Below are 15,771 nucleotides of genomic sequence, written 5' to 3'. Positions count from 1 at the left end.
TAAACAGGTAGATCTCAGTGGTCCTAAACAGGTAGATCTCAGTGGTCCTAAACAGGTAGATCTCAGTGGTCCTAAGCAGGTAGATATCTGTGGTTCTAAACAGGTAGATCTCTGTGGTCCTAAACAGGTAGATCTCAGTGGTCCTAAACAGGTAGATCTCTGTGGTCCTAAGCAGGTAGATCTCTGTGGTCCTAAACAGGTAGATCTCTGTGGTCCTAAGTAGGTAGATCTCTGTGGTCCTAAACAGGTAGATCTCTGTGGTCCTAAGTAGGTAGATCTCTGTGGTCCTAAACAGGTAGATCTCAGTGGTCCTAAACAGGTAGATCTCTGTGGTCCTAAGCAGGTAGATCTCAGTGGTCCTAAACAGGTAGATATCTGTGGTCCTAAACAGGTAGATCTCTGTGGTCCTAAGCAGGTAGATCTCTGTGGTCCTAAGCAGGTAGATCTCTGTGGTCCTAAACAGGTAGATCTCTGTGGTCCTAAACAGGTAGATCTCAGTGGTCCTAAACAGGTAGATATCTGTGGTCCTAAACAGGTAGATCTCTGTGGTCCTAAACAGGTAGATCTCAGTGGTCCTAAACAGGTAGATCTCTGTGGTCCTAAGCAGGTAGATCTCTGTGGTCCTAAACAGGTAGATCTCTGTGGTCCTAAGTAGGTAGATCTCTGTGGTCCTAAACAGGTAGATCTCAGTGGTCCTAAACAGGTAGATCTCAGTGGTCCTAAACAGGTAGATCTCAGTGGTCCTAAGCAGGTAGATCTCAGTGGTCCTAAACAGGTAGATATCTGTGGTTCTAAACAGGTAGATCTCTGTGGTCCTAAACAGGTAGATCTCAGTGGTCCTAAACAGGTAGATCTCTGTGGTCCTAAGCAGGTAGATCTCTGTGGTCCTAAACAGGTAGATCTCTGTGGTCCTAAGTAGGTAGATCTCTGTGGTCCTAAACAGGTAGATCTCAGTGGTCCTAAACAGGTAGATCTCTGTGGTCCTAAGCAGGTAGATCTCAGTGGTCCTAAACAGGTAGATATCTGTGGTCCTAAACAGGTAGATCTCTGTGGTCCTAAGTAGGTAGATCTCTGTGGTCCTAAGCAGGTAGATCTCTGTGGTCCTAAGCAGGTAGATCTCTGTGGTCCTAAACAGGTAGATCTCTGTGGTCCTAAGCAGGAGATCTCTGTGGTCCTAAGCAGGTAGATCTCTGTGGTCCTAAGCAGGTAGATCTCTGTGGTCCTAAGCAGGTAGATCTCTGTGGTCCTAAACAGGTAGATCTCTGTGGTTCTAAACAGGTAGATATCTGTGGTTCTAAACAGGTAGATCTCTGTGGTCCTAAACAGGTAGATCTCAGTGGTCCTAAACAGGTAGATCTCTGTGGTCCTAAGCAGGTAGATCTCTGTGGTCCTAAGCAGGTAGATCTCTGTGGTCCTAAGTAGGTAGATCTCTGTGGTCCTAAACAGGTAGATCTCTGTGGTCCTAAGTAGGTAGATCTCTGTGGTCCTAAGCAGGTAGATCTCTGTGGTCCTAAGCAGGTAGATCTCTGTGGTCCTAAACAGGTAGATCTCTGTGGTCCTAAGCAGGTAGATCTCTGTGGTTCTAAACAGGTAGATCTCTGTGGTCCTAAACAGGTAGATCTCAGTGGTCCTAAACAGGTAGATCTCTGTGGTCCTAAGCAGGTAGATCTCTGTGGTCCTAAGCAGGTAGATCTCTGTGGTCCTAAGTAGGTAGATCTCTGTGGTCCTAAACAGGTAGATCTCTGTGGTCCTAAGTAGGTAGATCTCTGTGGTCCTAAGCAGGTAGATCTCTGTGGTCCTAAACAGGTAGATCTCTGTGGTCCTAAGTAGGTAGATCTCTGTGGTCCTAAACAGGTAGATCTCTGTGGTCCTAAGTAGGTAGATCTCTGTGGTCCTAAACAGGTAGATCTCAGTGGTCCTAAACAGGTAGATCTCTGTGGTCCTAAGCAGGTAGATCTCAGTGGTCCTAAACAGGTAGATCTCTGTGGTTCTAAACAGGTAGATATCTGTGGCTCTCAGGAGCGACCCTCAGGTGAATGCATCCTATTGTTCTGCAGGAGCATCCATCAGTCGCCGTTTCACCCAGCAGGATTTGGATCAGCGCTCCGTCCTCTACATCCTTCCAGTTGATGTGAATGTAACTGCCGACAGTTTCCAGTTCCGTCTCGTGGATCCGGCAGGAAACCAAACTCCACCTCTGATGTAGGTGTCTGCTTAGGTCACATGACTTAACATCTCTGTTTGTATCGATGTCTAAAAGCAATCACTGATTCAGAGAAGGTTCTGCTGGTGCTGTGTCCTGCAGGCTGGAGCTGTTCTGGTCCCAGGTCCAGCTATCGGCAAGCTGCTATAGAACCTGTGAAACTTCAGGATCTCTGCAGATACAGATCCAGCGTAGCGGGAGAAGTGTCGACCCAGCTTATGTCTCCATCCAGGTGAGTTTGGATCTGGTATGAGTCGGGGTGTGTGAGAACTTTTGGGTATTCTTAGGGACACTCTGTTCACAGCTACATGATGAAAACATCAGCTTGTCCAGAACCAACATTAGTGTGTAATCAGCTAGCTATCTATCTATCTATCTATCTATCTATCTATCTATCTATCTATCTATCTATCTATCTATCTATCTATCTATCTATCTATCTATCTATCTATCTATCTATCTATCTATCTATCTATCTATCTATCTATCTATCTATCTATCTATCTATCTATCTATCTATCTATCTATCTATCTATCTATCTATCTATCTATCTATCTATCTATCTATCTATCTATCTATCTATCTATCTATCTATCTATCTATCTATCTATCTATCTATCTATCTATCTATCTATCTATCTATCTATTTATCTATCTATCTATTTATACACATAAACACAGTTGTCTTTGCTTATATAAACTGTATTTTACTAATAGTTGAAATCATAAAGTAGCTGCTTTTATTCATATTTACTGATGTTTTTATCATCAGGGTCATCAAGCTGTGCAGCCTCAGCAGCAAGGCAGAACCTGAACAGAACCAAGCTGATGTTTTGTTGTTGTATGCGCAGGTGGAGGAAGGATCGGCCAAACCGGGCAGGGATTTCATCCACAGCTCAGCCACTCTGATCCAGTTTGACACGGGTCTGATCCAAACCCTGTTTTCCATCCTCATGGACCTGATGGCGGTTCTGCTGCATTTGACCCTGTTATACCCTGTTTGTTCCAGGTGTGAACGTAAAGAGCTGGAATGTTTTCCTGGTGGATGATGGTCTGGAGGAGAACCACGAGACCTTCAGCATCACTCTGAAAAACCCTCAGAACACCATCTTGGGTCAGAGAAATTCAGCCTCTGTCGAGATCATCGACCCCCGACGAGGTGCTTTCAGAGAGTTAATTCTGCTTTAGCCTGTAGGGGGAGATGTTGAGCTGGTATTGAATATTATACAGCTGATTTTTCTTCAGATGCGTCAGGGGAAAACTGATCAACAAACAAACAAAAACTTCCTTACAACCTCGACTGTTTCAGGTGAAAACATGTTTCTTCTCTGTGAATCTGTGCCCTGACCTCTGTCTGACAGGACGCTGTGATCCAGAGGACCTCAAGGTAGCCTCTCCTCCTTTTCTCCCTGATCCTTCTCCTTCTCCTCGTCCTGAGGACGAAGAGGATGAAGACCCAGTCACTGACATCGAGGCAGAGCTTCTTTGGGAGACTCAGCCAGACCCTCCCAGAGGAGACGTCCCAGACCACCGGCCTCACCTGGACTATGAAGAGGTAGAGCCACAGGACCAGATGATGCCTGTATACAGACGCATCCACACCTCCAAGGGTCACCTAGTGGAATCACACCTTGGTAGCACATCTTGGAACCCTGAAGGCAGGAAGGTGGGTTTTACCAAGAAAATCTGAAACCATCAGTTGGAACACATTCTCCTGAACTGTGAAACTGAAAGCTCCAAGATGTTTTCCTGAATGCTGAGAATTTTATTTTATTTATAATTTTTATTTTTGAGTGAGAACATAAACATCACATTTCACAAATCAGTTATTTTTCTTGTTTTGTAGTGGGGGGCAGGTAAAATTAAATCCATCTCATTTCCCCTTTCACCCATCACTACACTTTCTTCTTTACCATTTTACATTTTGCAATTTGACAAAAGTGAATATGAATCGAGAATATGAATTGGGCTGCACGGTGGTGCAGTGGGTAGCACTGTTGCCTTGCAGCAAGGAGGTCCTGGGTTCAATTCCCAGCCTGGGGTCTTTCTGCATGGAGTTTGCATGTTCTCCCCGTGCATGCGTGGGTTCTCACCGGGTACTCCGGCTTCCTCCCACAGTCCAAAGACATGCCTGTTAGGTTAATTGGTCACTCTAAATTGACCTTAGGTGTATGAATGAGTGTACCCCGCCTCCCGCCCATCGACTGCTGGAGAGAGGCACCAGCTCCCCCGTGACCCACTATGGAATAAGCGGTAGAAAATGACTGACTGACAAAAGTGAATATGAATTGAGAAAATAAATAATAAAACAAAATAAAAAAGGAGGGGGACAAACAACATAACATGTGGGAGCGAGTTTCCATCTATCAAACTTAATTACAGCCTTTTTTTAATATGATATCCGTTTTTCCATTGCTAGAATATTTTCTACGATACAAAGTGTTGTAACTATGAATCTGAGAATATTATGTAATATTTAATATTAATATTTTATTAAATAATATTTGGGTCTGGTAAGGGTTGTCCTGTGAATACCAGCCCAGTAAGGCTGTTAGGACAAAATAGAAAGGTGTGAGACGAGCTCTGACATTATTGAACAGCATAAACTCTGCACATATATGGAATAAATTCACACAATTTCTTAAAATACAAGAATTTATTAACAAAAATAAGTCAACTCAAAGTCAAACATATTTCAATCAACAAACTCTTTACTTTGCTAAAACAATCCAACTAAACTACCAAGCAGAATGAAAGAATAATGAAGACTAATGGGCTATGTACAATATAAACAAGTTGATTAAAGATGATTGATAATTATGACCAAAAGAATGATGCAACATTACCATGCAATGTTTATGTTTGAGAACCAAGGATTATCTTGAAGGATCTGGAAATTAAGTTAAGTTAGTCTTGGAACCAACTTAGACAATAATCAGCAACCTTTAGACAACCATTCAAAATGTAAGATCAGATAAAATATTATTTATTAAAATAATGTTTTAAATAATGATCTGCTGAATAAAACCAACCTTCTGGATGATTAATTCTCAACGGTGTCTCATTAGCTGCCTTTATTTATTAAAATAATATTAAAAAAAATATTATTAAGGGAATATTTTGGAAAAGAGACAAATCTTTCTGGAGAAATGGGGCTTAATGGTGTTTACTTAGTTATTAAATTTAGTAAAATGATGTTTAGGGACACATTATTCACTAGCTTGAAAACCAACAACCTTTCTGTTGAATACTCTTTAGTAGCAAGCACGTGTTCTTACCGGTTAGCAGTTAAGCTAACAAAGAAGCGGATAGCTTAGCACCAGAATCGACACATATCTTTAAAATACCAGGGTTAATAAAAGCTTGGACGATGCCCCTCTCCAGAAAGGTGTCACAGGTAGACACAGAGTCAGGCCAGGTGTAGCTTCTAGGAAGAGAAAAGAGAGAACAAAGTTAAAAGCTGAAATAACAGCAAATAATACAAAATTGGAGAGTAGTGTGAGAATGTAGCGAAGAGGGTGAAAGTGGTCATTATGTCCTCCAGCAGCCTAAGCCTATAGCAGCATAACTACACAGATAGTTTCAGTTCAGATTATTTAGTTAAACGGCGCTTATTTACAACAATGTCGTCTCAAGGAACCCCACAAAGGGTCCCACTGATGGTCATTGTTATACTAAAAACCACAAGGATTGGGATACCTCTCTCTGTCAGACTGATTATAACCATTGGAAAAGAGAAGGGGTCATACAGGTAGCAGAAATGGAGGGTGTGTTTGCACCTCAACCATAACTGAGCCGGTTTAGGCTAAACCTGACTCCCCCTTACTCCAACCAACAGGGAGGGAAGAAGACGGAGGGAAAAAATAAGGAAGATAGCTCAGGATAAACTAAGCCACTCTAACTATAAGCTTTATCAAAAAGGAAAGTTTTAAGCCTAGCCTTAAAAGTAGACAGGGTGTCTGCCTCACGGACTAAAACTGGGAGCTGGTTCCACAGGAGAGGAGTCTGATAACTAAAGGATCTGCCTCCCATTCTACTTCTAGAGACTCTAGGAACCACCAGTAAACCTGCAGTCTGAGAACAAAGTGCTCTGTTAGGAACATATGGACCAATCAGATCTCTGATGTATGATGGAGCTAGATCATTAAGGGCTTTATATGTGAGGAGGAGAATTTTAAATTCTATTCTGGATTTAACAGGGAGCCAATGAAGGGAAGCTAAAATAGGAGAAATATGATCTCTCTTTTTAATTTTCATCAGAACTCTTGCTGCAGCATTTTGAATCAGCTGAAGGCTTTTAACTGCATTTTGTGGACATCCTGATAGTAAAGAATTACAATAGTCCAGCCTTGAAGTAACAAATGCATGGACTAGTTTTTCAGCGTCACTCCTGGACAGGATATTTCTAATATAAGCATAAGCGCGGACGGCGCGTTATGAGCAATGTTTTGTTTAAAATCACCCTTTAAATAAAGTTTATCTTAACTTTAAAACATACAAAGTACACAAACCGGCACGTGTGCTGTAGCTAGCCTACTAGCACTAAGATAGCCGAGTTTCACACAAACAAAACTTCATAACATGAAAACGTTTAGATCATTTCACCTGTCTCTGCCCAAAACACCTAACCTCATGAACCATGGTGAGGAAAGGGGCAAAGCTTGAAGAAACGTCCACATTCAACAAGCGGTTAGCTTTCAGCTAACCTCTGCGTTCGCTCTGTGAACAAAAAGGTTAGCTCCGGAGAGCTGGGTGGCTCGTTCTGTCCGCTGCGGTCTCTGCTGTCTTCCTTCCAGGCTGGGAGACCGCGTCTTTGCCGGGGCTTCTCTCGAACACCGTTTGCATCTGCGGGGGCTCGGAGAGACAGTCAAGCAATGCTTGTACCTTAATTTTCCCCGTTCATGAATGAAAATACCGGATACACAGACAGTATTTCATCCGTACTTATCTTTGCATATGATCGATGATCTTATGGCTTCCTTGGATCCAGTTGAAGAGTTAGTTTATGTCTGTTTGACAGCAAAAGACATCAGCGCGCTGGGCCTCCACTGACCGGTCCTTCTCGAAGGCCGTGTGGAAAGAGGGCGGATGTAGCAACAGCGGTGTTTTTATTTAGGTAGTGGCATCACAGGAAGTCCGCAGTTATCCCGTTTCCTGGCTGTGCTGGAAGAAGGTTAATGCATTTATTTTGAAAGTTCCAGAAATGTCCGTACCGGAGTTTAATGTTGAAATCCATGGCTGTGGGTCCCAACAACAGCCATTGTCTGTATGTTGGTGTTTCAGTTGTAAGCCAGTTCTTGGATATAGTTTTCTTCGCAACCACCATGAGAATTTTAAGCAGATTTTGGTTCTTTAGATACACAATTTCCTGCAGGTATCCCAGATATATCAGAAGACAAGAATATACATATATCTGATATATATCTGATACATCAATATCTCACAGACAGCTGAGTGAATAGTATCCCAGAATGGTTGTATTTTCTCACAACTCCACAACAATTGTATTTTCAGTTCAATTCAGTTTTATTTATATAGCTCCAATTCACACACATGTCGTCTCAAGGTTCTTCACAACAGTCAGGTTCATACATTCCAATTAATCGTAACCATTGAACAGTTCAGTCAGATTCAGTTATTTATTCAAATTGGATAAAAAGTTTTTCTATCTAAGGAAACCCAGCAGATTGCATCCAGTCAGTGACTTGCAGCATTCACTCCTCCTGGATGAGCATGTAGAGACAGTGGACAGTCACTGGCGTTGACTTTGCAGCAATCCCTCATACTGAGCATGCATGTAGCGACAGTGGAGAGGAAAAACTCCCTTTTAACAGGAAGAAACCTCCAGCAGAACCAGAACCAGGCTCAGTGTGAGCGGCCATCTGCCACGACCGACTGGGGGTTTGAGAGAACAGAGCAGAGACACAAAGAGAATAAAGAAGCACTGATCCAGGAGTACTTTCTATGGGAAGGAAAAGTAAATGTTAATGGATGTAGCTCCTTTAGTCGTTTCATCTAGAAAGAAAGAACAGATAAACTCTGATCCAGTTTTCAAGGTTAGAGTCTGAAAGAGAGCACATAGAGTTAGTTACAGTAGAAGCTCAGTCAGTAGCCATGTCTAGGAGAGAGAAAGGGTTAAACACTGAAAGACAGGGCCATGTGGATCATCTGTAGAGGGTCAGCATTAAGTTGTTGCCAGCAGAAGCTCGGACGATTCCCCTCTCCAGAAAGGTGTCACAGGTAGACACAGAGTCAGGCCAGGTGTAGCTTCTGTTAGGAACGTATGGACCAATCAATAATGTGTGTTTCGTCTGAATTCTGTTGAAAGAGGTCTTTTTATTCCCTTTTAATATGTGGTGTAATAAAATATCTGATTTGGTTATTCCAGGCAAATTTTGTCCATTTCTGTGATTTCATTGTAGTTTGGTGAGCTTCCCACATATCATGCCACTTCCCCTCTGGGATTTCTTCACCCAGCTCTCGTTCCCACTTTGCCTTTACATACAAAGTTGACTCTTCTTTTGATTGGATAAGATGCTTGTACAAGACTGCCACAACCTTCGGTATAAGTTTACTGTATGCCAAAATAAATGTCATTATTGCATGGATTTTGTCTTTTGTCTTTACTTGTCTTGATTTACTTTTCATAATCATCTCGCAAGAGTAGGTATCTGAAAAAGTCTTGGTTTGCTCATAGTTCATATGTGATCAAAGAATGTGCAAAGCTGGTATAGACATACCCTAAAAGACTTGCATATGTCATTGCAGCAAAAGGTGGTTCCACAAAGTATTCACTCAGGGTGGCTAAATACTTTTGCACAATGCCCTTTTCAGTTTTTTATTGGTAAAAAGAAATCATGTATAATTTTCGTTCCACTTCACAATTGTATACCACTTTGTGTTGGTCTTTCACAAAACATTCCAATAAAATGTATTTATGTTTGTTGTTGTAATGTGACAGTATGTGGAGAAGTTTAAGGGGTGTCAATACCTTTACCACCGACTCTAGAGTCATTTTGTCCTGGTTTAAATTTATTATCCATCTTATTATTCCAATTTGTTTCCCCAGTTGAGGCCGTTTTACTATAGAGTACCATTTTTCTAGGGTAAATAATATGATTGAAATCTGTGTTTTCTCTAACATTAACTGGGATCTCTTTCTGCCCAATACTTGTTTGAATTGGTGATTTAAGTGCAGAAATGTCTGTCTTTCCATTGCGCTACATATTCAGTATTGCACAAGTACACCAAACAGTGTATTTGGGCAGCATGAAGTACTCTTTAAAATTTGGGAGTGCCACTTCTTTTTGGTAGCTGTAAAGTAGTGTAGTGTACTCTAGGCTTTTTTTTTCTCCTGTTCTCGGTGGAAGACACATGCGTTTTCTCTCCCTTCCTCCCTGCTGATCCCTGCTTCTGCTTTTTGTCTGTATTTTTCTCAGAGCCTCTCTTTGCATATCCTCCAAACTTGTAAATTATTGGTTTAGTCAGCTGGTCTCTCAACGTAATTGATCAAAATTTATTTTCAACTGGAAGACAGGGTAAAGGAGACCCTCTTGTCCAGGCGGGACGTTCTTCTCTGGAAACACAATGGATTCTTGGCAGCAGTGGAAGATTGTGTTCCTGACTGCGATGTCGGTCGAGGACGTAGAAGATGTCTACATATGTGAACTTTTGATAACAGGATTTCTGCTTTATGGAGTTGGTGGTTACCTGGCTTATCGAGTGATTCACAAAACGTGGGCGGCTGTTCAAAGCGTCCCAAAGCTGCCTGCGATGTTAGATGGAGTCTGTAGAGCGATCAACACTCAGACTGAAATGTTAAGAGAGCAGAATCACAAGCTGGACACGATTCTTAAACAGAATCGCAGCCTGGCAGCGGTTGGACTCAGAGGTTAAAGGATATAATCTTGGAGAAGTTGTACGCTCCAGATCTGCGGAAAATACCAGAAATTTGGCTATTTGGATTCACAATTGAGACATACCAGTAAAACTCTTAAGGTTGTTGGAAATTCACAACTACCTGAACCACAACATTTATTGTTTTTCCAAATCTGGTTCCCCAATGTGGCCTTGGCAACTTCTGCTAACTGGCTATCGACAAAATATCTCCTGGATGTAATATAAAGACGACGCTCTTCCCCAGCACTCCCCTACCAGCTGTGTGATGATAGGACTATGCAGCCGATTGATAAAACTTCCACCTCTCTTCTCAAGGACAATGGTGCTTCTATCAGTGTTGACAGTCTAATTCTTACAAACACACTCAGACTTATATATATTCACACCCTCAAGATTCCACCGTATCCTTGCTAAATCTTTACTTATGTGTGTGTTGATTACCCCTGCTGAGGTTTTTTGTACTATTTCAGACTCTATTCTGCTAAGAATTGAGTCTGAAATATGATTTTTTTCCTCCTATCTTACTTTACCTAAATGTATGATTTCATTACTTTTCATAGATTTTCAGATTTCTCAGAAAGATTACCAGCAAAAACCAAATATTATTATTATTTCATTACTTTTCAATTGATTTTTAGTTTTATCAGAAGGATTATGAGCGAAAACCAAACATTATTAGTAATTTGGACTTTAGCTGCTTATACACCAATGACCCAGCTTTCTTAATTAGACTACAATGGACTGTTATTACTTAGTTCAACTTCAGTACCAGTAAAAGCTTAGCACAAGATGCTTTCCCCTACATAGAGGACTTAATTATATAATTACCTCTTTAGAAAGATTGGTTCAGAACCAGCTCTTACCAGTAAAGCCAAAAGGATTATTAATGTTAACTGTATTATTGTAATGTTGGCCAGAGATTTTTAGATTTCTCAGAAGGATTGTAGTATCATTTGATTCGTTTTTCTGTGTCTGTATCTGTGTTTATTTTCTTTGTAATTGTATGTACAGCGCTTTGAGTGCCTCGTTACTGAAAAGCGCTATTTAAATAAACTTACCTTACCTTAACTAGGCTGTTTTTCTTCCCATATAAACTTTGGTATAAGTTTATCCCATTCACAGAACTGGGTTTGTGGAACATTTTCATGGCAGAGACAGAAATAAATACACCAAACGTAGTAATATATTCATTTTTATAATACTTATTCTCTCACTTAATCCCAATAGATAGGTGGACCACATTTCATAGTCTTTCTTCATATTGACAGCTATGCGTTCGTAATTATTTTGGTATAGTTTTGTTGGGTCTTTAGATACATTCACTCCTAAGTAATCAAGGGATTTTGCTTCCCACTTTATTTTCTATTCCTTCAGATCTTGATTTGGAGCACAGTTAAACAAGGGTTTGAGTTTTGTTTACCAAATCTATCAAAAATCCTTATTAAATGTCCAAAAGATTCCACTGGGTTGGATAAGTATAGCATTATGTTGTCTGCAAACAGACTGATATGAATCTGTTGGCTGATGTCTATTCCTGACATTAGGGCACTGTGTCTTACCATTTGAGCTAAAGGCTCAATATAGAGGGCAAAGGGCACGGGCTGAGGCAGCAGCCCTGTCTAGTCCCCCTCTACAGTGTGAATGTCTCTTTAAGGAAACCATTAATTTTAAGTTTAGCCATGGGTTTATAATAAAGGGACTTGATCCACTGAATTGATTTATTATTGAATCCAAATTTCTGTAATGTTAAATATAAATATTCCCAGTTAACTCTATCGAATGCCTTTTCGGGATCCAAACTAAGTAAGGCTGCTGGTAATTCATTTTTCTGAATCTTGTCTATAATGTTATGTTGTCCTGTGTTTGTCTGCCCTTAACAAACTCAGTCAGGTCTTCCTCTATCAGGTCTGCTGCAAAAGTCTGGAGTCTGTTTGGAGTCAACATTTAGAATAGAAATTGATCTTTAATTCTGGCAATATTCCTTATCCTTTTGTGTTTTTTAGGGAACAATGTAATGACAGCTTCCTTCCAGTAAGGGGGTCTATGTTTTTTTTCCAAAATCCAGTTGAATGTAGAGTGAAGCGGTGGGATGAGTTCTTCACCACATTTCTTATAGCACTCCACCAGGAAGCCATTGCTCCCAGCTGCTTTAATAGATTTCAGTTTACTTTTTAACTGCTGGTCTTGCTCTAATCTTTCCTCCTCTAGGTGGTGAGCTCCCACAGCAACTTGTGTCCTGAAGGTTGGACCTTCTACAGGAGACACTGTCACATAGTCTGCTCATCTGTGGCCAGTTGGGCCAGCGCTGACAGAACCTGCTCTCTGCTGTAAGTAACCTCTGGTTCTAATTGGATAACCTCCTGTCTTCCTCTCTGATGGCTACCTTCAGAGGGGAAACACAACCACTGCCCTGGATGGAGAGACAAACAGACCTTCTCACCTGCTGTGGTGATGATGATTAAAGTACTGCAGAGCAGCTTGGTTCTGTTGCCATTGGCGTGTTGGTGCTGAACAATATTTGACTGATGTTACTCTGCGTCCACGTCACCAAGTCAAAGTGGGCCTGTTATGAGGGCCGCAAGAAAATCCAGAACATTACAAGACAGAGGTCCTGATTCTGCATCCTGCTGTTACCTGTAGCTGTTGCCATAGTAATCTCAGACTCACCTGTCTCTGTCACCATGGTAACCTCATACTCGCCTGCCTGCCTGTCACTACGTAACCACCTGTCCTTATAAACTGTTTTAGCTCCAGCAGGTCAGGTTGCTAATTAGAGAAGAAGTCATCTGAAAAGAGATTAATCGTAACCATTGAACAGTTCAGTCAGATTCAGTTATTTATTCAAATTGGATAAAAAGTTTTTCTATCTAAGGAAACCCAGCAGATTGCATCCAGTCAGTGACTTGCAGCATTCACTCCTCCTGGATGAGCATGTAGAGACAGTGGACAGTCACTGGTGTTGACTTTGCAGCAATCCCTCATACTGAGCATGCATGTAGCGACAGTGGAGAGGAAAAACTCCCTTTTAACAGGAAGAAACCTCCAGCAGAACCAGAACCAGGCTCAGTGTGAGCGGCCATCTGCCACGACCGACTGGAGGTTAGAGAGAACAGAGCAGAGACACAAAGAGAACAAATAAGTACTGATCCAGGAGTACTTTCTATGGGAAGGAAAAGTAAATGTTAATGGATGTAGCTCCTTTAGTTGTTTCATCTAGAAAGAAAGAACAGATAAACTCTGATCCAGTTTTCAAGGTTAGAGTCTGAAAGAGAGAACATAGAGTTAGTTACAGTAGAAGCTCAGTCAGTAGCCATGTCTAGGAGAGAGAAAGGGTTAAACACTAAAAGACAGGGTCATGTGGATCATCTGTACAAGGTGAGCATTAAGTTGTTGCCAGCAGAAGCTCGGACGATGCCCCTCTCCAGAAAGGTGTCACAGGTAGACACAGAGTCAGGCCAGGTGTAGCTTCTAGGAACTGAAATAAAAGCAAATAATGCAAAATTGGAGAGTAGTGTGAGAATGTAGCGAAGACTGAAAGTGGTCATTATGTCCTCCAGCAGCCTAAGCCTATAGCAGCATAACTACAGAGATAGCTCAGGATAAACTAAGCCACTCTAACTATAAGCTTTATGAAAAAGGAAAGTTTTAAGCCTAGCCTTAAAAGTAGACAGGGTGTCTGCCTCACGGACTAAAACTGGGAGCTGGTTCCACAGGAGAGGAGCCTGATAACTAAAGGATCTGCCTCCCATTCTACTTCTAGAGACTCTAGGAACCACCAGTAAACCTGCAGTCTGAGAACAAAGTGCTCTGTTAGGAACATATGGACCAATCAGATCTCTGATGTATGATGGAGCTAGATCATTAAGGGCTTTATATGTGAGGAGGAGAATTTTAAATTCTATTCTGGATTTAACAGGGAGCCAATGAAGGGAAGCTCTCTGCTGTTTAACCCGCAGAGTAACTTGGACTTCAGGACCTCTGTAAGTGAAGCTAAATGTTCTTCTCTGCTTCAGCTTCAACAGCAGCCTGAGCATCGTGCGCTCCAGGAAAGACATCAGCTGGATGTGGAGATTTGCAGGGAAGAAGTCCTTCTGGATCGGTGGGAACCCGCTTCATTCACTATTAGAACAAATTCTCAATAATTTCCTATTTATTCTGTCTGATTTCTGCACTGATGTTCTTCATCATCCTCAGGTGGGTCTGGAGATCAGGACCACTGGATGTGGGCAGATCGTCATACAGCCAGACTCAGCGGGGTGCCGCTGGGACGTGATGATGCTGACATCAGCTCAGACTGTGTCCTGGTCGAGAACCCCAGAAGATGGATTTCTACCAACTGTTCAGCTGAAACTCAGCACTCATTTATCTGTTCTTCAGAAACTGTTCCTCACTGAGAGCTGCCATATTTACAGTCATTCAGTCAGCTGCTCTGTACAGGGGTTTGAATAAAGACCTTCTCCTAAAACCTCAGGGCCAGGATGACTGAGCTTCTGATTCTTTCAAAGCTTTAGAAACTGCAGTGGTGGTCCTGACCCGTTTGTCTGTAAAACCTCTCCAGCAGCAGTGTTTTTTCAGTCTGTCTCACATGTTCTGGAGTAAGTTTGCCCCTCTCTTCTTCCATGGAGGTCCTACCACAGCATTTCAATCAAGTTTAGGTCTAGACTTTGACTAGGCCATTGCTGAACCTTGATGGTTTTCCTTCTCAGCCATTCTGTTGTAGATTTGCTGCTGTGCTTGGGTTCGTTGTCCTGCTGATGACCCAGTCAGGACCAAGCTTCAGCTGGTGGACAGATGGCCTGCATGTTTGACTCTAGGAAGACTTTGCTTTACAGAGGACAGCACGGTCCATTACAATCTGCGGCCATGTTGTTTTGACAGAGAAGAGGCGTTCTTCTAACTATCCTGGCATGACCTTTAACCTTTAACCTGCTAACTGAGGCCTCTAGAGTCTGAGATGGAGCTCTTGGGTTTTTGATCATTTCTCTGGGCTTCACGCTCTGACCTTTGGATGAACCTGCTGGGATGTGGCAGCTGTCTGACAGTATGGGTTCAGCCTTTTTAAAACAAACCGGTTGTACAGTTCTGACCGCCGGCTTTGTCTCTGCTAACTGGGTATTTATGCCACTGACCTTCACAGAGTTGGAGAGTGTATCTTCAGTCTGGACACCCAGGGGTCCCTGCAAGCCTATTCAGTGTAGGGCTTATGGAACATCATCAGAAAACCAGAACTTCACAGAACTAGAACCAGAAGGAGTGTTTCTTACTTTTAGTTATCTTCTGTATAAAGATAACTTGAAGACCATCAGACTGCCTGGGTACCTGTATGAGTCCCCAACAGACCCTTCGGTTCATAGTGATGGTCCGAGACGCGAGGATTTCTCTTGAATCCTAACAATGCACACTTTTATTTACTAGAAGGAACCTGTGGAAACTGTAGAGACAGAGTCCCATCCTTCAGAACCGACTGTATATAGCTCACATTTAAAAAAAGGAAGAACTACAAACTGATGTAAAATGTAAAGTATCCACCATAAAATAGGAATATAATTTTATTGTTTATGACAGTAAAACAGATGGTGTTCGTAGTCTGGGTGCCATGCAGTAAAGTACAGCCAAGACAAGTTCATTTATAGCACATTTCAGTAGCAAGACCATTCAAAGTGCTGCA

General features: G+C 41.9%; 1 protein-coding gene across 2 annotated transcripts in view; it reads left to right on the top strand.

Moving 5' to 3' along the window:
• frem1b (Fras1 related extracellular matrix 1b) overlaps positions 1 to 14,573 on the top strand; it is a 70,507-nt gene extending 55,934 nt beyond the window's left edge. For both annotated transcript variants that reach the window (XM_047375988.1, XM_047375987.1), the window contains exons 27-34: positions 2,058 to 2,202; positions 2,306 to 2,435; positions 3,056 to 3,128; positions 3,214 to 3,363; positions 3,566 to 3,870; positions 12,312 to 12,430; positions 14,117 to 14,202; positions 14,298 to 14,573. In XM_047375988.1, coding sequence (XP_047231944.1) covers positions 2,058 to 2,202; positions 2,306 to 2,435; positions 3,056 to 3,128; positions 3,214 to 3,363; positions 3,566 to 3,870; positions 12,312 to 12,430; positions 14,117 to 14,202; positions 14,298 to 14,497 — 1,208 coding nt within the window. In that variant the 3' untranslated portion in view covers positions 14,498 to 14,573. The remainder of the gene's footprint in view (positions 1 to 2,057; positions 2,203 to 2,305; positions 2,436 to 3,055; positions 3,129 to 3,213; positions 3,364 to 3,565; positions 3,871 to 12,311; positions 12,431 to 14,116; positions 14,203 to 14,297) is intronic.
• The last annotated feature ends 1,198 nt before the right edge of the window (positions 14,574 to 15,771 follow it).

This window comes from Girardinichthys multiradiatus, chromosome 9 (genome assembly GCF_021462225.1).
Source record: "Girardinichthys multiradiatus isolate DD_20200921_A chromosome 9, DD_fGirMul_XY1, whole genome shotgun sequence".
NCBI lineage: Eukaryota > Metazoa > Chordata > Actinopteri > Cyprinodontiformes > Goodeidae > Girardinichthys > Girardinichthys multiradiatus.
This window is presented reverse-complemented; position numbering and strand designations above follow the sequence as displayed.